The sequence below is a fragment of the Mirounga leonina genome, unplaced genomic scaffold (genome assembly GCF_011800145.1).
Source record: "Mirounga leonina isolate KUSES-001 unplaced genomic scaffold, KU_Mleo_1.0 Mir_180, whole genome shotgun sequence".
Taxonomy (NCBI): domain Eukaryota; kingdom Metazoa; phylum Chordata; class Mammalia; order Carnivora; family Phocidae; genus Mirounga; species Mirounga leonina.
Window position 1 is genome coordinate 35,336,588 of NW_023270469.1, and position 24,450 is coordinate 35,361,037.

The window sequence follows — 24,450 nt, forward strand, 5'->3', positions numbered from 1 at the left end:
AAAGAACATTTGCTTAAAAGATTGAAAGTTGAATCACAAATAGATATTTTCTATTATATAAGGCAAAAGGTATGGAGCAGGTAGGCAAAGTACTGAAAGTGCAGTTGAAAAATTATTCATCCAATGAATCACTGTGGCCCAATATGAGCAAATGGGCCTCACTGCTAGTCAGGCTGACACTTATTGAGTGCTTACTCGGTGTCAAGAACTATCTGAAGCACTTTTAGAGATATGTTAACTCATTTAATCCTCATACGAACCTCAGTAACAGGACAAATAATAATAGGTACGATTATTATTTTACCAATGAAAAATATTAAACACACAGAGGTTTATTAACTTGCTCAAGGCCAAATAGCTAGTAAGTGGCAGAGCCAGGGTTCAAACCCAAGACATCTGTTTCCTGAATCAGTGCTTTTGACTCTGTTATGATATGGAATATTTTTTGATACCTTAATTTCAGCTGGTTTGTAGTAGCGTCTGTTGGGATCTTCCAATGATGTTCTATATCCATCTCTCAAGAAACGCTTAAATCCATATTTTCCTTTTAATTTTCTAACCACTTTATCAAGTGTCTGGCTAAACAAAACTTCATCATCCAGGGCAAAGGCAGGATAACTGATGCAGGGTAGTAGGGCAGCATCTGTGTTCTAGGTGCAATTAGAAAAAGAAGGGAATGTAAATGCCTGCAGTGATATGATCAACACACCCCAAGGAGAATCAGGGAGATGAAAAGTCAATAAGGTTATCTAACTGACAGTGAGACTGCTGTGCCCCAGGGGACAGATAGACATTTATATGACATGGTTTGGTGAACCTTACAGAGGAGATAAAACTTTATCCATTAATAAGGAGTATTTTCAAGATTCAACACTGGACTCAAATTCAAAGATATTAATTAAGGCAGTGTGCAAAAATTTAACACCAGTAATTACTAATTATAACAGTCTGCCATAACATTGGTTTATAATGGTGAAAAACAGAAAACAATCTGAATGTCAACAATTAGCTGAGTAAATTAGCAGCCATTAAACTTTATATTGTAGAAATGTTTATACATATGGAAATATGTCCAGTCATGGAACTAGGTTATTAAGGATTATAAACAATATTCTTCCAGTCTTGTAAAATAAAAAGATTACATATGTACATAAAAATGTGTGGAAACATAAAGCCAAATGATGTCACCCTAAAACTATAATTGAGTGGTGAAATAATTAGTGGATATTGTTATTATTTGCTTATTTGTGGGTTCTATTTATCATAATCTTGTATTATTTCTATAAAATTGTACTTTTTAAATAATTATTTTATTTGGGGTGTTTTCTAAGAATAGAGCCACAAATAACCCCTAGAAAAATCTGTAATCAGGTATTACATGCATATAAAAGTTTAAAGGTGAATCACATGAGAGAAAAGAAACAAAGCAAGTAACTTTATTCAAAAGATAAATCATAAGAAACATTTTTCTAATACCCTATGACCAAAAAATTCATTTTGGTATAATGTTGCTACTCTCTACCCCTTCCTCAAAAAATAGGTCTAGTTTTCTATAGTTCTACAAAAGGCCCAAGGACAAAGTAGCTGTCCACAGCTCTGCTCACTTCCTGAACCAAACCTCTACAGGACAGTGGAGTGACGGGCATCATTTATTTCTCTCTCCTCTTCTGGCAACCTCTAACATTTGAAGCACTATTTTGGGGAAGCAATCATAAATGGTAGTTCATATTAGTTTATTATAAAAATATCTCACATGAGATCTTGATTCTCTGGGTAACAGTGAACACAAAGTTTGCCTATTGCGATTGTGAGCATCGAGATCCACAAATATAACCGACCAAGAACAGCCCTGGAATGAGAGAGAAAAAAACATTTCCTAAATCAAGAAAAAAGAACCTGTAGAATACTGGACATAAAGAAATTTCACAAACATATTAATATTGGTTGCATTTGAGAGTGGCATTACAGAAGATTTTAATTTTCTCTTTTTTCAGTATTCCTCAAATTTCTTGTAATAACATTAATATTATAATCATAAAACATAAATGTTATTTTTACATTTTCCCTATTTCTCCTTAGTCTTATTATAATTCAAAATGTAGTGATTACAAGATAACTAATCAATTAAGGATATTTGTCTTAATAAAGATAAAAATAGTTTATCTAGCATTTTTGGCAAGGAATGAAGCAAGAATTAATTAGGATGCGCAAAATCTGAATTATACAGTCTTAAAAAGAACACTGATTATATGATCAATCTATAAAAATTTAGATACAATCTAGAATTAAAGCTGTAAAAACTATTTGATTAAAATATGAAGATAGGAGCATCTCTAATAATAATAATTCACATAATGCTAGCTAATATTCATGATGTTAAGCACTGTTCTTTATGCTTCACATGGATTATCTCACTTAATCCCCAATATGTAGATATTATTATCCCCATTTTAATGAAGAACATGCTAACTCCTAGTTTAACAGAGCAAGGGTTCAAAAATCAGGTCTTTGACATAGAAGTTCATGTCTTAACCACTGAGTTATACAATTTCCCACATTAAAAAATATCTTTCACTAAGAACCAAAAACTTAAAAAGATAACAAAAAAAATGGCAATTGGTCTGATAACCAAGTTTTAAAAAGTTTACTATTTAGCCATTAATACTTTCCATATTCAAGAGCATAGTCATAAGTAAACATGGCTTTGCTCTTTTCCTGGGGAGCTAAATATTTTGAAAACCCAGGAAATGAAATTGGAATACAAAGTAACTTCCATAATAAGAGAATACTCAGAAAAATACATGGAGAAAGGAAGAAGAGAACTCTTATAACTTTCACGTTACTTTAATATTATCCTCTAAATCTCATCCAAATTTAAACCAACTTCGAAGATGTATTCACCCTGAAACTAAAATACCTAGAATCAATCAATCACTTAGACTGACAGCCCAAATCTAGGACTACTAGGCCCTACATCCAAATATCAGATTCACTATATGTATATTTTTCCTGTTAACCTGTTCATACATGAATATTAGCTCATAAAATAGAATAATTTTTCATTCATGGTATCATTTCTTAAATCTCTCTTAACTCTGATAATTAATAAATGAATAACGAATGAGTGAAGCTGACTCTCAACAATGAGATTAATGCTTAACTGTCCTTCCTACAATTTGAAAGTCTCAACTACTCATCTCTACCCACAAAACTGAGCCCAACAAAAGTTTGTTGCAGTAGCTATCACTGTCAGAGTCAAGTGCTCTCTCCTTTGAGGAAAATAAAAAAGATAGGACTTGATCTCCTCTCTCAAGGAACAGACCCTGGTGATATATAGTCCCTAAACAAGATGAATAAAGCAAAACAAAAAGATTGCACATGGCAATACACAATTATGTTCCAAATGACTGGCCTAGATGAAAGAATACTAATGATAATAAACCTCTTAAATTAATAGGAGGAAAATAATAGGGAACTTGGGGGACTTTCTGGAGAAGGTAAACTAGAATTATGAATTTGGGTGGATCGGGGAGCAAGTAGGGTGGTTAGAACAAAGCAGCAGAGAAATAAATGGGTATGAGATGTTGGGAATCTGTGAGTATAGAAAATAGGACTTATGGTTTATCCTTAGGCTGATAATTAATAAAGTTAGTTGCATGCCAAATCAGTCTGCCTTGAATTGAATTTTTAAAAGATACAATCTAAGTAGGTAAACTTATAAATAATGAAGTAAAATGGCAAATTTGGCAATTCCTGACATTATTTGATTAATATAAACAGCTTCTATTTTCTGGCCAAAATCAGTGGCTTATTTAAACCTAAATTCAAAGTATTTGTTAAGGTCTCTTTCTCTGCCAGCCTCTAAGAAGTATGCACAAAAGGAAAAATAATCTCATAATGTTACCATACTTTAACACTGAGATCAAAGGTTAGTTAACTGTATTGTTTGGCTAACCTCTTAAACAATATACCATGCTTTAGGTATACAACACAGGTTTACAGGAGAATAAAATGCATCCAAAGCCACTATTCCTTATCAGAATCAACTTTTGCTAAAAGCCATCAAGGAAAACCTACATATGGAGTTAATTATCACCTTCCTTAAATTATCAGACACATTAATTTTAGGACTGTAAATTTCAAAGGAAGCTACATATGTCTCCATTGCTTTGAACACTTTTCATAATATGAGTAATCTCTCCAGTCATCACCTTTAGATTCTGGCCTCAGCTCATCTGTTAGTATCTTAATTTCTCCAATTAAAGACACATTATATGAAAGGACGTTTTATATATACATATGTCATTGTAAAATATCTGATTAGCTTTGGATATTTTATTTTAATCTTCCATTTTCTAAAATCATCACAAATCTGCCATAATATCCCAACTCCAGCAAAAGAACATATTTTAAGACTGGTAGTTCAAACTTTAATCCCCAAATTGAGTTTCTGCAATTGTGTCCTAGTAAATACACTAGAATTTGATTCAACCTGACTACTGTCATGGGGACTTGAGTTTCAGTGGTGGGTAAGAGCTGCACTGAACCATCTACTCCAGGCTCCATGACCACAACAAACATTTCTGAGATGGTACCAAGGTGATATCTATGACTATAAGATACTGCTGATTTCTTTAGTCTCAATTCAAAGTGAAATTATTTGAATTTCAGAAAGACTGTCTGGGTCTTTCTTTTCCCGATTAATCACTTCTCTGAACCTGAGCTAATGGGCTTGCTACCCTCATCCAGCATCAAACAATCAAACAATGAAACTGGTCAGTATATCTACTATACATGAAATCTTTTCTATTCTTCCTAAAACAAAACCAACACCAGGCTGATGACACCACATTCTTCCCTAGTTCAGCATCAGGCTGTCTCTTAGCTTTGTGGCAGATCCTGGAAAGTGAATTCTTACAGAAATGATATTTGTTGATGAGCCTTACCCCATGCACCATGGCTATGGGTGCATAATGGCCCACTTTTACACACTGACCAAACAGTAGCCTCTAGTAGCCCCTCCCACAAGCCAGGCTTCTTTTCTCTACAGAAGGTCCTACTCACATAATGGAATTTTCAAACTACAGAAAGAGATGAACCTGAGTGTTAATTCTCAGGGTTTCAGAAGAGGAGAGCTGAGACTCAGAGCCAGGAATCACAAAACTGTTGCTAACAATGTCAATGGCATTTGCTGAGTGTAAATTATGATTTATTTAAATATTACTTCTAATAATATTTCTTTACATATATATATTTCTTTATACATAATATATATTTATACAGAATATATATTGAAACCATGATGAAATATATAATTCTCACATTGAGGATTATATGAGTTATGTTTCTAAATGCTAAAATTAGCCTTTATTATAAACTTATCAGTAAAGAAATTAGGCCATTTTATCATATTTTCTTCTTAGATATTCTCTCAGAAAGGAAAATAAGTTTTGGAAATAGTTTCAGAGTAAATATTTATTTTATTTTTTTAAAGATTTTATTTATTTGTCAGAGAGAGAGAGAGCACAAGCAGGGGGAGCGGCAGGCAGAGGTAGCAGGCTCCCTGCTGAGCAAGGACCCCGATGCAGGACTCTATCCCAGGACCCTGGGATCATGACCTGAGCCCAAGGCAGACGCTTAACCCACTGAGCCACCCAGGCATCCTTTTTTTTTTTTAAGATTTTATTCATAGAGTAAATATTTAAATAATGGGTTTTTTTCTTGAATAATAAAGCAAGTCTAATATTTAAAAAAAGAAGGGAAGTAGAAACACATGATAGTAATAATGAAAACGAAAAGCTTTTCCACCCAATAATCCCCATAAAAATAAAAATTAACATTCATCTTATACACTGAAGTACACAAAGGGCAAAAGGCAAGCCTTTCACATTTTTCATATATGGATACCTCCTTCAAAAGTTCAGTATTTAAGAAAATAGTGCGGTCAAAGGTACAAACTCTCAGTTATAAAATAAATCTTGGTGATGTAATGTACAGCATGGTGACTATAGTTAATAATATTGTATTTGTATATTTGAGTGTTGCTAAGGGAATAGATCTTAAAAGTTCCCATCATAAGAAAAAAAATTCTAACTATGTATGTTGATGGATGTTAACTAGACTTAATGTGGTGATCATTTTGCAATATATACAAATATCCAGTCATTGTCATACACCTGAAATTAATTTTATATATCAATTCTATCTCAATGAAAATTTTAATTTAACTCAAAAAAAGAAACGCCTTAAGAGTTTTCCAAGGAAAAGCACAGCTGCAAAGGTGGAAAGCATTCAAGATCGAAGATTTCCTGTACTGATAGCTGATGTTCTAGATTCATTACCAAGTGGCTTTGGTTTAATTCCTGGTTTTGCCTCTGTTTCATGACCTGCAAAAAGCCATCTCAACTCTCTGACCACTCATTTTGAGAGACAGGCCCTTCCAGCTCCAAAGATCTATTACTCTCTGAGTTGCCACCAACAGGAGAAGCATTTTTTGAAAGCTCTAAATTAATTTAAAGACACATGAGCAGGTCTTCCAAAACACTGTGTCAATAGTTGTTAGAAATAACTGAGAATACCCATGTGACCTGAAATCCCTCAAGTCTTAAGAGATTTCTTTGGGTTTTCATTTGAATAAAAACATTTGTTATATTAGGTCTTTTTCTAGCTACTGACTTTTCTAGCTACTGACTTCATGTTCTTAAAAGAGCTGCGGTCTCTTAAGTACATGAAGCAATATTATAAGATGATTAAACACTAAAAAGATCACATGCACTTTTAAATGTGCTGTTTAGCAGGTATCTTTTTAATTTAACTGCTGTAGTGATGGGAATTTGCAAAACTAGGATTCCCTCTGATATTACCCAAGAAAAATGGAAGACAAAGAGGGGTTCTACTCGTAATAGGTAACATCTGTGTGGCTACAGGAATAAAACATTATTTGTCTAAATTTCTACCTGAAATAATCAAGGAATAGTTAAGTCAGTGAACATTTGGTATATAGCTCTGCTGGAAACAGACACAAGTTAAACAAGGTCAAGAATGAACTCTGCTTTGGGAGAGTTCTGGGTGGCTGGGTGGCTCAGTCAGTTAAGCATCTGCCTTCGGCTCAGGTCATAATCCCAGGATCCTGGGATCGAGACCTGCATCGGGCTCCTTGCTCCGTGAGGAGCCTGCTTCTCTCTCTGCCGCTCCCCCTTCTTGTGTGCGCTTTCTCTCATTCTCTCTGACAAATAAATAAATAAAATTTTAAAAAAATATATGAACTCTGCTTAGAGCAGTTGTTCTCATCCTTGGCTGCAAATTAGAATTCCTGGGCAGTACAGGAAAACTTCAACACCAAGGCCTCCCCCAGACCAATTCAATCAGAATCTTTAGGACTAGAGCCCATGCATCAGTATTGTTTTTTAAGTTCCTCAAATAATTCCAATGCACAGCCAAGATTGAGAAATTATGGCTGGGTAACAATACCGGCAATATACTTATAACTCAAAATCAGAATGCATAAAAAATCAATTCAGGGGCGCCTGGGTGGCTCAGTTGTTAAGCGTCTGCCTTCGGCTCAGGTCATGATCCCAGGGTCCTGGGATCAAGCCCCACATCGGGCTCCCTGCTCGGCGGGAAGCCTGCTTCTCCCTCTCCCACTCCCCCTGCTTGTGTTCCCTCTCTCGCTGTGTCTCTCTCTCTGTCAAATAAATAAAATCTTAAAAAAAAAAAAACTTAAAAAAAAATCAATTCAGTGCTTTTAGAGTTATGGCTAAGAGCTCTATGAGAGCTTTCTGGGAAAAGCAGGCTGAAGGTAGAGCCCTGAGAGATAAGGAGTTGGGAAAGGTGCCATTATGTGTGTGGGTATCTAGATAGGTGGAGGGGGTATATACCAGATACATAAGCTACATGTGCTAAGATTCCAGTACATCAAAGGAGATGGCACAGCTGCAAAAAAGAGCTGACCACTACTTCACTAAACACACAACTCCACTCAGCTACTATCTGGTAGGCCATGGAGAACAGAAGAGCAAGACCTGCATCTTTCCAGACTGTTGCTGTAACATTACTGGTTTAGTCCATGACTCTTCTCCATCTCTTTAAGATACTCTCTAGAGATTTTCCAGTCCAATCTCTTCATTTCCTTTCTTTAGGATTACCAGTAATTCATTAATGGTAACAAGAGATAACACTTACTGAGGGTTTAATCTTTGCCAAGCACTGTGCTAACTGTTTTTTAATTGTATGAAAACCTTCTCTGTTAGGTCCTAGTATCATTACCTCTACCTTTTCAGATGAGGAAGCTGAGACACAGGTAAATAGCCAAAGTTACAGAACTCACTAGTGGGAGTACGGAGCATACAGTGATTCTGTTTCCTGACTCCCAAAACAATATCATTCCTTTATGCCATATTACCCTCCCTTCCTTCCTTCCTATCTATCAATCCCTACTTATCTATCTCTCCCTCTATTTTATTTATATATATATATATATATACACACACACACATATATATATTCTCTACATATTTATATTTACACACACACATTCATAAATATATACACATTTATTGAGTGAGGAAGGGGTAAAAGGAAACGAAAAGCATTGAAAGATACATGTGGAATTTCCCTGAGTATGTTGACTCTTCCTGGGAGAGGGAAATGTTGATACAAGCCAAGGAATCAGTGCCAGAGGAAGGAAGACTCTCCAGGAGAGGTCTAATATTAATATTCATGATTTTCAATTGGCTCAAAAACCCCTAAGTCCCCACAAGCTCTGATCCCTCCATTTCTCCAGCCAGAGGTCTTGAGAGAAGAATAAGAGTATGGGAGTGGGTGATTTAGAGTCACCTCTTGGGAACCAGAATGAGGTGCTGCTCCCCTCTTCCCGATCTCTTCATGTCTGTGCTTATTCTTCATTCTTCATGTCCTGGATATAATCAGAAGCCATCCTCCAGAGGAAATTGGAGTGAGAGGAAAGGACAGTTTGTATATGTAGGGAGGGGAAGAGAGGCAGTTTGCTACTATACTCCAACTTGAACTTTCTTAAATTCAAGACTTCAGGTGCATAGTATTATAACTGCCATAATAGAAACCATGCCACATTTTGCAGATCTGCGTAAGTTCTTAAAATTTATCTTCACTGACTTAGCATTTTAACAGCTTAGGGTTATTTACAGTATCAGTTGGAAACTTCCTTTACCCTCCCATCTTAGAAATCCACAAAAATTGCTACAGAAAATTAGCCTACTCTTTGATTCAGAAAAGTAACCTGTATTCCTACATATTATTGCCTTCCATTGACAACCCAGTCCATGGTCACTTGATTAGGTGCAGAAACTCGTTAAACATCTTATGAAAATTTAAGGCAACCCTCAGGGTTTCCTTTTTATCTCAAAGAAAAAGAGATTTAGACATAAAATTACAGGTAGCTGAGGGTTAAGCTAGGATCAAAGTTTCTAATTCTTTGGCTGCACATATTACACAAATTCCCCTCTGCATGAGATACACATTGATATACATTAAATTGAAATCAACATGGGAACTGACACAGAAAATATATGGTTTGTAATGTCAGGAATATTTAAAAATGTGAAAACAGAGTGCTTGGCTGGCTCAGTTGGTAAAGCATGCAATTCTTGATCTTGGGGTTGTTAGTTCAAGCCCCATGATGGGCATAGAGTTTACTTTATATATATATATTTATATATATATATAAAGTAATATAAATATATATATATATATATATATTTTTTAAGATTTTATTTATTTATTTGAGAGAGAGTGAGAACAGAAACACAAGCAGGGGGAGTGGGAGAGGGAGAAGAAGGCCTCCCGCTGAGCAGGGAGCCCGATGCGGGGCTGGATCCCAGGACCCCGGGGATCATGAACTGAGCCAAAGGCAGATGCCCAATGACTGAGCCACCCAGGCACCCCTAGAGTTTACTTAAAAAAAAAAAGAGGGAGAGAGAAATAAAAATGTGAAAGTTCAACAAGAGACTTGAGGGAAAAGCTACTGAACAAAGAAAATGAGAATTCTTTATCAAAAGCTATTTTTAAATTAAGCAATGCTTTTTTAGTTAGAAAAATATAATTTAACTGGCAAATTTACTCAAAGGAAAGGTTGGTCAACTATGAGCTGCTACATAAATTTCAGACATTCTTTGATCATAAGGAATGACTTCATAAATGAATGGCCAAATTAATTAATCATGCAATTCAACAAAATAATCAGTTCGTTGTTGATATTCCTGTTGTGTTTTTTTTTTTACCTGGTTGCCAAAGAGGTTGAATCCATTAATTGCTTCTAGAGCTGCTTTTGCTAAGCCAACAGAGCTAAAAGAGAAAAGGAAATACTTTAGAATTCTGATGTCTGGCTACAAAATAAGAACCATTATCTAATGAATATTCACAAGCAAGTTTTTTTATTAACACTTATAACAACTTCCATGAGAAAAATAATGTGTAAGAGACTTTAATCTGACATTTCACTATTTTAATTTTTCTTTTTTATGGTTAGTGATCTTTTGGGAAAAATATTTCTAAGTTCACCTTGATCTAGACAAATGGTCATACTATTGATGGGAGTAATTTTAATCCCAGTATCATTTATATTCAGTAACTCAAGGCAAAAAAAAAAAGATGAACTTTAGAGGAAGGTGTTATTATGATGACATGTACTCAGTAATAACCAGGTTGGGCATCTTTACTTCAGATCAATTTAACAGAGCTTTCCTGACATTCTTAGCTTAGGGTCCAATGAAATAGGCATTATTTTATACTCAAAGAACAACTGATCACCACACCTCTCATTTTTTGCCATATGCTTCTCTTTGTATAAAATGTGTACTCCTTTGGCCGCTCAAATGCCATATACAATAGTGCTGAAAAATGGGAAGATCTCAATTTCATTAAAAATGTGACACTGTTGGGACACTGGGTGCCTCAGTCGGTTAAGTGTCTGCCTTCGGCTCAGGTCATGATCCCAGGGTCCTGGGATCAAGTCCCGCATCGGAACCCTTGCTCAGCAGGGAGCCTGCTTCTCCCTCTGCCTGCCACTCCCCATGCTTGTGCTTCTCTCTCTCTCTCTCTCTGACAAATAAATAAAATCTTTAAAATAAAATAAAATCTGAAAAAAAGTGTGACACTGTCATCTTATAAATGTCAACCTTTAAATATAACCTTTAAATATTTTAGATCAAATATCTAGTTTATTATACTTATCACAATCTTTTTGTTTTTACTTAAAGCAACTGCATGTGCCATTAATATCTTTTGAAAATCATGGTCTATCATCATTTCTTTAAAGAATCAAGCATTTCTTTAAAGCAGTCATTACAAAAGTGTGGTCCCCAGAGCAGCAGCATTCCCTGGGAACTTACTAGAAATGCCAGTTCTCACTCCTCTCTGGGAGTGGGATCCGACAATCAGTGTTAAAAGCCCTCTAGGTGCTTGAATGTGCTTTAAATTTGAGAACCACTGTTCTGAGTTATTCATGTCATCGTAAGCAATACTTTTATTACAGAAGAGGGAAACTTATTCTGAAAAAATGGAAAAAGGTGGGAAATTTATTTTGAAATACATGGATGGAAAGGTGGAATAGACATAACTTTCCCAAATGCCTCTCACTAAATATAACTAAAAACCTTGGACACTATGTAAGCAACATAAAAAGGCTCAGAAAATGGAAATAAGGCAGACTGGCTAAGAACCTCAAGATTCTAGGAACAACACCGTGGTAAACACTCTGAGTTTCCTTTTTGCCTCATATATAACAGACTTAAAGATAAAGAAGCCAACAACTAGGAATGCCAGTAGGTGCATACACAAAAAGCCCCAACAAAAGCCTGCTCTTTCTAGCCAAAGGACCAGGAAAAGGGCAGCCTAGCAAAACAGAAAATTTTTAGACAAAAACCATTCAGAAAAAAACTGTGGCCTTAGCCCCACCTAGTCTTATAAAGGCTGAGTGGAAAACCTAGACTTTTACATTCCAGAGTCTATAATGAGGGACCATACCCATTCACCAATCCTCCCGGCTATGACGGTGTCACAAAAGTCCAAGGAGGAAGCCAAGACCTTTCATTCCCAATGGGTGGTAAGAAGTCTCCCCTCCTCATACTGTGAAGATCACACGGAGAGCCTAGATTTCCACTCCTACCCATCAGTATTGAAATGAACCTCCTTGTCCTGCTGGGATGGCATCAGGGGAGGTCCAATGGACAGTCAGGACTTTCACTAATGCCCAGCTGTAAGGAGACTACACCCTTTCCCTACCATGTAAGTGGAGGCCAACTGGGAATAAGTAATGAAGCATTCCTATCCTTTCCAGCTAGGGAGGTTATCAGTGGAGGCCTACCGGGGAAATATACATCCCACCCAGACCCAGAAGTAACAAAGAAACTCCATCTTGGGTGTCAACAAAAAACCCGGCAATACATTCTCACCTGGCAATAACAGTGATGCTCCCGTCCCCTGCCCCTACCAGAGTGGTATCAATAAAATACAGTTAAAGTAAAAAGTTAAAAAAAAAGATTCAGGGCCTTATAATATAATACCTAAATGTCCATGTCTCAATAAAAAAAATCACTCATCATATCTAAAAACAGAAAGATCTCCAGCTGAATGAAAAAGACAATCAATAAATCCTAACACTGAAATGAAAAAGATGTTAGAATTATGGGACAAAATTTTAAAGCAGCCATGATAAAAATGCTTCATTGAGCAATTATGAATATGAGTGAAACATATGAAAAGATAGAAAGCCTCAGCTAAGAAATGGATAGTCTCAGCAAAACTGTTAGAATTGAAAAATACAATAATCAAAGAAAAAAGCTCCATAGACAGGATTGATGGCAGAATGGAAAAGACAGAAGAAAAAATAACTAAATTACAAGATAAAATAATAAAAATTATCCAATCTGAGCAAAAGAGAGAAAACAGACTGTTAAAAAAAAAATGAAGAGAGCCTCAGGGGCCTGTGGGACATCTAACATTCATGTCACTGGACTCCATGAAGGAGAGGAGAAAGAGGGCAGGGCTAAAAAAAAGTACTTGAAATAATGGTAGAGAACTTCCCAATTAGCAAAAGACAAAAGCTACAGATTCAAGCAGCTAACGCAAACAGAATAAAATAAAAATATCCATGCTAGGACACATCATAAGTTTTGAAAACTAATACAAATTAAAAATCTTAAAAAAGAGGCACCTGGTTGGCTCAGGGGGTGGAGTGAGCTCAGGGTCATGATTTTAAGCCCCAGGTTGGATGTGGAGATTAGTTAAAAATAAAAAATCTTGTAAAAAAAAATCTTGAAAGTAGTCAGAAAAAAACACCTGACCTATAGAAGGAAAAACAAATGAATAAAAGTGACTTATAAGAAACCATGAAGGCTAAAAAGATGTGGCATGAAAGTTTTCAAGCACTAAAAGAGAAGAACTGTCAACCCAGAATTTTACATGTGTAAACACATTCTTTTATCTATCATCTATCAATTTACCTATCTAGCTGAGCAAGACATTCTCAGATAAAAGAAAAATAAGAGATCTGTCACCAGCAGATCTACTCTAAAAGTGTGACTAAAATAAGTTCTCAAAACAGAAAGGAAATGATAGGACGAAAGAGGGAAAGAAAACAACAACCTTGGAACAATCAAAAAGGAAGAAAGAATATGGTAAGCAAAAATATGGATAAATATAACAGGTTTTTCTTCTCCTCTTACATTTTATAAATTATGTGTAATAGTTACAGCAAAAGTTGTAAAACTGGTTCTAAATGTATGGGGAAGAAATATTTAAGATAATTCTATTATAGATGGGCAAGGGTAATTCTCTATTTCCCTCCAACTGGTACAATGATGACATCAATAAGCTGACCTGTTGTGTATAAATAATGTAATATCTACAGCAACCACTAAAAAACTACACAAAAAGATACATTCAAATCCAATATACATATATCAAAATGGAACTCTAAAAAATGTTCAAGAACCCACAGGAAGGTAGAAAAAGAAAAAGAGAGAAATGAAAAACAGAGAGAATAAACACAAAACAAATAAAATGGCAGACTTAACCCCAAACATATCAGTAGGATCTAACTATATCAATTAAAAGAAAAACTGGCAGAGTTGATTTAAAAATATGACCCGGGGTGCCTGAGTGGCTCAGCTGGTTAAGCATCTGCCTTCAGTTCAGGCCCCTGGGACTGAACCCCCACATCGGGCTCCCTGCTCAGCAGGAAGTCTGCTTCTCCCTCTCTTTCTGTCCCTCCCCCTACTTGTGCTTGCTTGTGCTCTCTCTCAAATAAAAAAATAAAATCTTAAAAAAGATCAAAAAACAAAAATAACCAGGACTCAATTATATATCATCCAATAAGAAACTCAATTCAAATGTAACAATATAAGCAGACTGAAAGTAAAAGGATAAAAAAAGAAATATCATGCAAACATTAATTTCAAAAAGCAAGAGTGACTATTTAATAAAGATAAAGTAGACAGCAGAGCAATGAAAATTACTGGAGACTGAGAGTGATATTATATAATGATTAAATGGTCAATTCACCAAGAAGATAGAGCAATCTTTTTTTTTTTAATTTTTTATTGTTATGTTAATCCCCATACATTACATCATTAGTTTTAGATGTAGTGTTCCATGATTCATTGTTTGTGCATAACACCCAGTGCTCCATGCAGAACGTGCCCTCCTCAATACCCATCACCAGGCTAACCCATCCTCCCACCCCCATCCCCTCTAGAACCCTCAGTTTGTTTTTCAGAGTCCATCGTCTCTCATGGTTCGTCTCCTCCTCCGATTTCCCCCCCTTCATTCTTCCCCTCCTGCTACCTTCTTCTTTTTTTTTTTCTTAACATATATTGCATTATTTGTTTCAGAGGTTTTTTAAAATATTTATTTATTTATTTATTTGACAGAGAGAGACACGGTGAGAGAGGGAACACAAGCAGGGAGAGTGGGAGAGGGAGAAACAGGCTTCCCGCTGAACACGGAGCCCCATGTCGGGCTCGATCCCAGGACCCTGGGATCATGACCTGAGCCGAAGGCAGACGCTTAACGACTGAGCCACCAAGGCGCCCCAAGACATTGCATTCTTAAATGTACATGCACCAAATAAAAGAGCTGCACAATATGTGAAGCAAAATTGATAGAACTAAAAGGACAAACAGACAAAACCACAATTATAGTTGGAGACTCAATATTCCTTTCTCAACAATTAGTAGAAAGACTAGGCATAAAATTTGAAAGGATATAGAAGAACCATTAGCCAGCAGAATCTAATCAATATTTTTATAACATTCCTGCTGTGGACCAAATTATGTCCCCCAAATACACATACACTGAAGCCCCAACCTCCAATTTTATATATTTGAGTATGAGGCCTTTAGAAGGTAATCTGGTTTAGATTAGATCATCAGAGTGTGGCCTTCATGATGGCATTAGTATCCCTATAAGAAGAGATATCAGAGATCTTCCTTTCTCTCTCCCTCTTGCCCATGAGAGGACATAGTAAGAAGGTAACTATCTGTAAACCAGAAAGACAGTCCTCACTAGAGAATCAAATTAGGTGGCACTTTGGTCTTGCTCTTGGACTTTCTAGTCTCCAGAACTATAATAAATAAATTCCTATTCTTTAAGCTACCGATAGCTCAAGCTGACTAATAAAAATCTACATAATACGAATTGAGTACAACTTTTTTTCAAGTGCCAATCAACATACACTAAGACAGATCATATCTTAGCCATAAATAAGACCTCAAAAATATAAAAGAACTGAAATCATAACATGTTCTCTGACTAAAATGGCATCAAACTAGGATCAACAACAGAAAGACAACAAGAAAATCTACCAACACTTGTAACAAAACAATACATGCCCATCTACAAAATCCACATGGGTCAAAGAGGAAGTATCAGGTGAAATTAAAAAAATATACTTAACATAAAAAGGAAAATATAACATCAAAGCTTGTGTAGCACAGCTAAAGCAATGCTGAGAGAGAAATTTATAACACTAAATGCATATCCTAGAAAAAAGAAAAAAAGCCTCAAATCAATTATCTAAGCTCCAACATAAAGAACCTGGAAAAAGAGCAAAATAAACTCAAAGCAAACAGAAAAATATAGATAGATAAGAGCAGAAATCAATGACATTAAAAACAGAAAATAACAATTGCTGGGTCGTATAGTAGCTCTATTTTTACACTACTGGGTATTTACCCCAAAGATACAAATGTAGGGACCCAAAGGGGTACGTGCACCCCGATGTTTATAGCAGCAATGTCCACAATAGCCAAACTGTGGAAAGAGCCAAGATGTCCATCAACAGATGAATGGATAAAGAAGATGTGGTATATATATACAATGGAATGTTATGCAGCCATCAAAAGGAATGAGATCTTGCCATTTGCAACGATGTGGATGGAACTGGAGGGTATTACGCTGAGTGAAATAAGTCAATCAAAGAAAGACATGTATCATATGCCCTCACTGATAGGAGGAATTCTTAATCTCAGGAGACAAACTGAGGATCACTGGAGTGGTGGGGGGTGGGAGGGATGGGGTGGCTGGATGATAGACACTGGGGAGGGTACGTGCTATGGTGAGCGCTGTGAATTGTGTAAGACTGTTGTATCACAGACCTGTACCTCTGAAACAAATAATACATTATATGTTAAAAAAAAAAAAGAAGAAGATAGCAGGAAGGGAAAAATGAAGGGGGGGGGGAATCGGAGGAGGAGACGAACCATGAGAGACTATGGAATCTGAGAAACAAACTGAGGGTTCCAGAGGGGAGGGGGGTGGGAGGATGGGTTAGCCTGGTGATGGGTATTAAAGAGGGCAAGTACTTTATGGAGCACTGGGTGTTATACGCAAACAATGAATCATGGAACACTACATCAAAAACTAATGATGTAATGTATGGTGATTAACATAATAAAAAAATTTTTTTAAATTAAAAAAATAAAAACAGAAAATAACAGAAAATCAATGAAACAACTGATCTTTGAAAAGCTAATGAAAAGTTGATAAACCACTAGCAGGGCTGTCAAAGAAATAAAACAAAAGACAGTAATGACCAATATTAGGAATAAAAAAGGAAATATCATTACTGACATAGTAGACATCAAAAGGGTAATAAGAAAACACTACAAATAATTCTACATACATAAATTTGACAACTTAGAAAAAAATGAATCAATTCCTAGAAAAGCACTAACTACCACTACTTACTCAATATAAAATAAATCATTTGAATAGCCCTATAACTTTTAAGGATATTTAATCCATAACCTTAAAATGGCCAAAAATAAATAAATAAATCTCCAAGCCTAGATGATTTGATTAGAGAATTTTATCAAACATTTAAAAAAAGTTAACACCAATTCTACATAAACTCTTCCAATAAACAGGAGAGAAAGTACTTTGGGTTTTATTTCATGAAGTTAGCATTACCTTGATACCAAAACCAGACAAAGACAATACACAAAAAACAACTATACACCAATATCCCTCATCCATATATATATTAAATCCTTTTCAAAAAATTACCAAATAGAATTTAGCGACATATAAAATGAATTATCACCATAACTGACCAAGTAGAGTTGATTCCAGGGATACAGGGCAGGTTCAGTAATCAAAAATCAATATAATCCACCATAATATTAACAGGCTAAAGAAGAAAAATCACAAGCACATCAAGTCTGTGTAGTATTGGTGGAGGGATAAACACACAGAACCCAGAAACAGACTGATACAAATATGCCCACTTTATTTTTAACAAGAGCACAAAGGCATTTCAATGGAGGAATGATAGTTTTTTTAACAAATGCAAATGATGCTGGAACAACTGGACATTCTTAGGTAAAAAAGAAAAAAGGAATAAGAACTTCAACCTTACTCTCATCAAACGTTATACAAGATTAATGCAAAATGAATCATAAAATTAAATATAAAACATAAAAGTATACAACTTTTGGAAAACAAGTTGTTGAAGAAAATCTTAAGGATCCAGGGTTAGGCAAAAAGTTATCTGACTTTATACCAAAGGTACAACCCATAAAAGGAAAAACTGATAAACTGAATTTCACCAAAATTAAAATTTTTTTGCTCTGTGACAGATTCTGTTAAGAGGATACAAAGACAAGCTATAGACAGGGACAATATATTTGCAAAACACGTATCTGACAAAGGACTGGTATTTAGTATTAACAACTATCAAGAAATCAACAATAAAAAAAAAAAAACCCCAAGTAAAAATGAGCCAAAAACATGAAGAGTCACTTCACTGAAGAGAATTTACAGATAGCAAATAAGCAGATGAAAAGTTCCAACATCATTCATTATCCACTAGGAAATGCAAATTAAAACCACAATGAGATACCACTATAAACCAATCAGAGTACCTAAAATAAAAAATAATGGTAACACCAAATGCTGGCAAAGATGCAAACTGTATTGCTCATACATTGCTGGTAGGAAAGTAAAATGATTCAGGACTCTGGCAAACAGTCTTGCAGTTTTTTTGAAATCTAAACAGCAACTACCTGCCAACTGTACTACTGGGCATTCATTTTGTTCACACAAAACCCTGTAGAGACCCTTTTTGTTGTTGTTGGTTGCATGTGCTTTAGATGTTACATCTAAAGTGTGATCTTGTCTAATCCAAGGTCACAATGATTTACAACTATGTTTTCTTCTAAGAGTTTTTTAGTTTTAAGCTCTTACATACAAGTCTTTGATCCATTTCCAATTAGTTTTTATATATGGTGTGAAGTAGGGATCCAAATTCATTCTTTTGCATGTAGATATCCAGTTGCCCCAGCACCATTTGTTGAAAAAAACTATCCTTTTTCTATTGAACCGTCTTTACACCTTCATCAAAATCAACTACCATAAATGTATGGACTTATTTCTGGATTGTCAATTCTATTCTACTGATCTCTATATCTGTTCTTAAGCCAATATCACACTATTTAATTATTGTAGCATATTATTCTACATATAATACACATAGTACTGTAGTAAATTTTGAAAATGGAAAGTGTGAACCCAACTTTATTCTTTCTCTGGGCTGTTTTGGCTATTCTGAGTCCCTTGCATTTCCATATGAATTTTATGATCAGCTTGTCAAATTCTGCAAAAAGACAGTTGGACTTTTCATATAGATTACACTGATCACAGGAAATCTTCACATTTTTGTATGTCTTCACTAGAATCTATGCTGACCATTTTACCCTGGTTTTCAAGAACAATTGAGCCAATAATCTGGGTTTAATATATTGTCCTACTTACTCAAATCTGCAGCCTAGCATTTCACCACCAGCAAAGTAAGTACTTAATGCTTCCATATTTTAAACAAATTCTGTAATATTTCACATGGTAGTGCTAGAGTACTCAAGACAAGGACAGTGGTCTCTTTTCATATCCAAGGACATTTTAGAGAAATGACAAGGCCTGGAACCTAAAGGAATAATGTCCAAGTGAGGAATATGTGGTGGTTTAATGCACAAACACCTACATGCATCTAACCTTACTAAATACCAGAAAACTTCCCTTTATAGTGAGGTATATGTGTTATTAAGATTGTTTGCAGAGGGCGCCTGGGTGGCTCAGTTGGTTGAGCGACTGCCTTCGGCTCAGGTCATGATCCTGGAGTCCCTGGATCGAGTCCCGCATCGGGCTCCCTGCTCGGCGGGGAGTCTGCTTCTCCCTCTGACCCTCCTCCCTCTCATGTACTCTCTCTCTCATTCTCGCTCTCTCAAAAATAGAATAAATCTTAAAAAAAAAAAAAAAGATTGTTTGCAGAATTTTGAGAATGGAGAGAAAATAACCTAATCAAAAGGCAAATACAAAAGAAAGTCTATACTAAAGGAAATACATAATGTAGCCAGCCCAAGGTTCTGTCTTCAACAATGGTACATAAAAACAGTTAAAGAGATGAATTTGGAAATTATCTTAATAAACCATTACAAAAGAAACATTGTGCCTAGAATACAGTAAATGTTCAATTCTTTCCATTTTAACCTGCTTTCCCAATGCAATTGATTAAATAATTGGACTTACTTGAAATTCACAAATATGTTAATTTACTATCCACTGGTTATTTGAATCTCTGGCAACAGCAAGCTATTTAGAAACTCAAACATATTCCTAATGTGATTTACATTTTATTGGCAAATGGAATATATTATGTTGTAAGCATTAAAAATGTTTTACTGGCACAAGACACTCTCAGAAAATTAAGTTAGTCTATGATTAGCCAATGAATAAATTAATATTAGGGGAATATTACCAATAGAATATACACCAATTTGATTCTTGCAAGGTGTTACCTCAACATTCATTTAAAAGGGCTAAAAGCAACATTTCTTGGGATATAGCTTGTAGTAATGTGATTTGTTACATAAATCAAGCTAGAAAAAAGGATGGGTTTGGACTAAGTGATTTATAACCCACCATGGAATCCAAAAAATGAGGTTGTAATGGATGTTCATGAATTGTTTAGTAGGGTAAAAATTCATAAAATGAAGCACAATGGATGAATAGTTGCTTCTATCATAACTCAGTGACTGGAAGATCCAAAATGACTTAAAAAGACAAAGTAACTTTAAATAACAAGAACTATATTGAAAAAAATGGACACTAAAAGCTTCTCAAACTAAGTGGTGTTATGATGGTTACTTAGCTGATATTTTAATGATGGCTTTCTTTATTGGAAAAGCCAAGAGAATAGAACATAAAACCATAAAAAAAAAAACCTTGAAAAAAAATCACATTTAAATTTTTTGCTTCTTTGGTCTTCTTTATATTGCAAATACAAGACTTAACAAAGTAAAAAAAGGAAATAATGCTGTTAAATGTAAAGTTCTTTTTAGGAATCAATGTTTCAAAAACTTATCTTTCCATTTGGGCATATATCTACATTACTAAGTTATTAAATACTAAAGTATTCCTTTATACTTCCCAATAACCAAAACAATTCAAGGTTAGGTTTGAGATTAAAGAGTTTTGGTTTAAAGAGTTCAAAGGTAGCCCTGAGGAGTAGGAATATCCTTATATAAATGAAGAGGGGGAAACATTAAGATTAAAATACCTAAATTAAACTTGGAGAGGTTGAGAAGACTACTTGGATATTTAACTTTGGGGGTTAAGAATTAGTGCTACAATAGATATGTACCAAAATTATATATGGAGGAAAATGCAATTAAATCAAATAAGAGGATTTTTAAATGTATAGGAACTTGCCAAAAGGCTTAGAGACTGAACAGGAGAAAAGAGAATTATACAGTTCCAGATACCCTAGCAGAAACTGAAACGAACATGTTGCTTGAGGAAAATAGGGTCAACAGAAAAACCAGGAGAACTGGGAATGGTTACTTAGGAAACATTTTAAAAGAGAATCATTGTAGGCTTAGAGCAATAGACCCCTTTACTAAAGCCCTGAAAAAGGTGAGGTTGCTACTAGAATGGGGTTCAGATAAAAGTAATGAGATCACTTTTTACAAAAAACTTCTGGGGTTTATCTAAGAAATACTAAAGAATTAAAGAATTTGAACTAGGGCGCCTGGGTGGCTCAGTTGGTTAAGTGACTGCCTTCAGCTCAGGTCATGATCCTGGAGTCCCGGGATCGAGTCCCGCGTCAGGCTCCCTGCTCGGCAGGGAGTCTGCCTCTCCCTCTGACCCTCCCCCCTCTCATGTGCTCTCTCTCATTCTCTCTCTTTCAAATAAATAAATAAAAATCTTAAAAAAAAAAAAAAAAGAATTTGAACTAAAAGAGATACCAGCAAACCTGGGGCTGAAAAGGGCAGATCGGCAAGGGACTGACTAAAACATTAAGCTGAATCAAACTTTAATGATTACTTAAAGATATCCTTAAAACTTACCAAAATTTCACCAAGATTGTACACCCTGCTGTTATTTCAAATTTAAGGAAACTTTTTAAAACTTTAAAGTACAACATGATATAGTTGAAACAACTTTCCATTTGGAGGCCAACCCCCTGGAATCCAGTTCTAGCTCTACTACCTAGTGATTTGTAATATTTAGGGTGTGTGTTGGGGGGAGAATCACAAAACCTTTTAAACTTTAACTTTCTCCTGTATAAAAGGCAGTAATATGTTCCCCGTGTGGCCTAAATAAAAACTATTCTATAACTGTACAGAGCCACAGATTACAATTATTAAAGTACAGCTGAGCTTGGATGCTGAAGAGGGAGCCTCTGACCTCAAATACTACATGCATGCATATTGGGGGCCCAGAGGCAGAAGTCTTCTTTGATCAAGGCACAGCTTAGAAGGGATGTGTGCAGAGTGGCAAGGAAAGGAAGAAACATTTATCAAGCCAGCACTCTGGCCAAGGCCTTAGTGAGCACCAAGGAACCAGTCAGATTGTGCTCTTTTTCTGACTCCTGCTAAAGAGACTCTATAGCACAGAGATAAAGAGAGGCAAAGTAAGTTAGAAGACAAAGGGCAGTATGAATACTTACAGGAGGAATTATTGTATACTATTTCAGGATGTCTGAAATTATGGGAACAGCTTAAGGATATAACAAGCATATTGTAGTAGTAAAGATCACATCCAACTAGGAACAGATAGTTCTGGGATAGAAAAAGAGTCCCTGATTAGTAGCAGCTCTACATTCTACCACCCATGTGTAAGTGCAGGCTGCCAGCCTCCTACCACCATCGCCATCACCAAGCCAATGAGTGCCATGAGGCTCAGTTCTCCTGCAGTTTCAAAACAGACACTTTGGGCACCAGATGTGACACATCCAAAATATGCTTGTGGAGATATGAGTTCAGAAATGTTTGGGGAAAAAAATGCTTAAAGTTCTCTTGGGGAATTGTAAAGTTCCCATAGAAAATTAGGAGATCAATGTTAAATGTGTAAAACCCACCATCCAAATCTAAATGGCAAACTTCATTTCCCATCCATTTGAATAAAACGGACCTGCCACAAATTAAGATTGATTTTGCATGCAAAAGATAGCAAAGAACATCACATAATGATCTTCTGAGTCTTGAAATAAAATCCTTAATGATTCAGTTTAAAAGGCTGGCACCTCGGTTACATGAAAACATGCTGGAGCCTCTGTATTTTTTCACGGGGAACATTCCAATATCCTCACTTTCTCGGGTTAATGGTAACGTTTACCCAAGGTTCTTCCTGAGTTTACTACAGTTTTTGTAAACAGAAAAACCTTTACTCCAAATATTTTATACTGAAAATGTCAATGGGTTCACATTGGAATATACTAAATGGTTATTAAAAAGCAGAGAAGGGGGTTGATAAATCATAAATACTGAAAAGGTACATTTTTAAAAATCACCTTTTCTAATTAGATCCACTTTCTTATACTTTGACTGATAATCTGGAGTGTTAAGAACTTAATTTGAATGATAGCTGAAATATAACTTCCTATTTATTTTCCTATTTTTAGTATTTGCCAGAATTTAATGCCTTAATTGAACTTTCCCACAAATCATTTCTCTACTCCACTGACTTCTTCCCTGATTGCTACTATTCTGCTCTATATTTCAAAATGCCTCATATAAATCATAAAACTTATAGAAAAATGTGTATAAATTAGCTTCCTAAAGTTAATAGAAAAATCCTCTTTGTTTCAGTATTTGCTATTAACATACTCTGAAATGTATAAGTACACCTGCATTCTAGTGCTTACTTCTAATCAGGTATTCAAATGATTTGTATATATTAACTTCATCATTACAACAACTTTATAAAGTAGAAACTATTATTGTCTTCATTTTGTAGATGAGGAAACTGAGGCATGGGGATATTATACAGCTAGTGATCTGGAGCTAGATTTTAGTTTATTAAGTATCTTATATCAGCTTAATTTTTTGTGTATGATTAGTCCTTCTATTCAAAAACAGTATATCCTCTAAACCAGTGTTTCCTAAACTGTTTCTGTAGTTCATTTAAGTCCCAATGATCTAAACCAACCTATAGTTGATAATCTTTAAATCTTAAATCTTTTAATGTCAAATGGGTAAGACTAATTGAAATATACTTTTTTTTAATTCAAGTATAATTAACATATAGTGTTATATTACTTTCAGGTGTACAATACAATGACTCAACAATTCTATATATTACTCAGTGCTTGTCAAGACATGTGTATTCTTGGGGCACCGGGGTGGCTCAGTCAGTTAAGAGTCTTGACTCTTGATTTCCGCTCAGGTAGTGACATCAGAGTTGTGAGATCAAGCCCGCACTGGGCTCCATGCTGAGCATGAAGTCTCCTTAATATTCTCTCTCTCCCTCTCCTTCCTCCCCTCCCCACTCCCTCTCTAAAAAAAAAAGAAAGAAAGAGAGAGACAGAGAAAAAGAAAGAAAAAGAAAGAAAAAAAAGAAGAAAGAAAGAAAGAAAGAAAAAGAAAGAAAGAAAGAAAGAAAGAAAGAAAGAAAGAAAGAAAGAAAGAAAGAAAGAAA

At 35.3% G+C, this 24,450-nt stretch overlaps 1 protein-coding gene across 5 annotated transcripts in view; it reads right to left on the reverse strand.

Moving 5' to 3' along the window:
* Positions 1-24,450, reverse strand: part of PHKB (phosphorylase kinase regulatory subunit beta) — a 314,667-nt gene that overhangs the window by 133,632 nt on the left and 156,585 nt on the right. For all 5 annotated transcript variants that reach the window (XM_035025274.1, XM_035025277.1, XM_035025278.1 and 2 more), the window contains 3 exons: positions 10,257-10,320; positions 1,754-1,849; positions 453-650 (listed from right to left, as the gene is read on the reverse strand). In XM_035025274.1, coding sequence (XP_034881165.1) covers positions 453-650; positions 1,754-1,849; positions 10,257-10,320 — 358 coding nt within the window. The remainder of the gene's footprint in view (positions 1-452; positions 651-1,753; positions 1,850-10,256; positions 10,321-24,450) is intronic.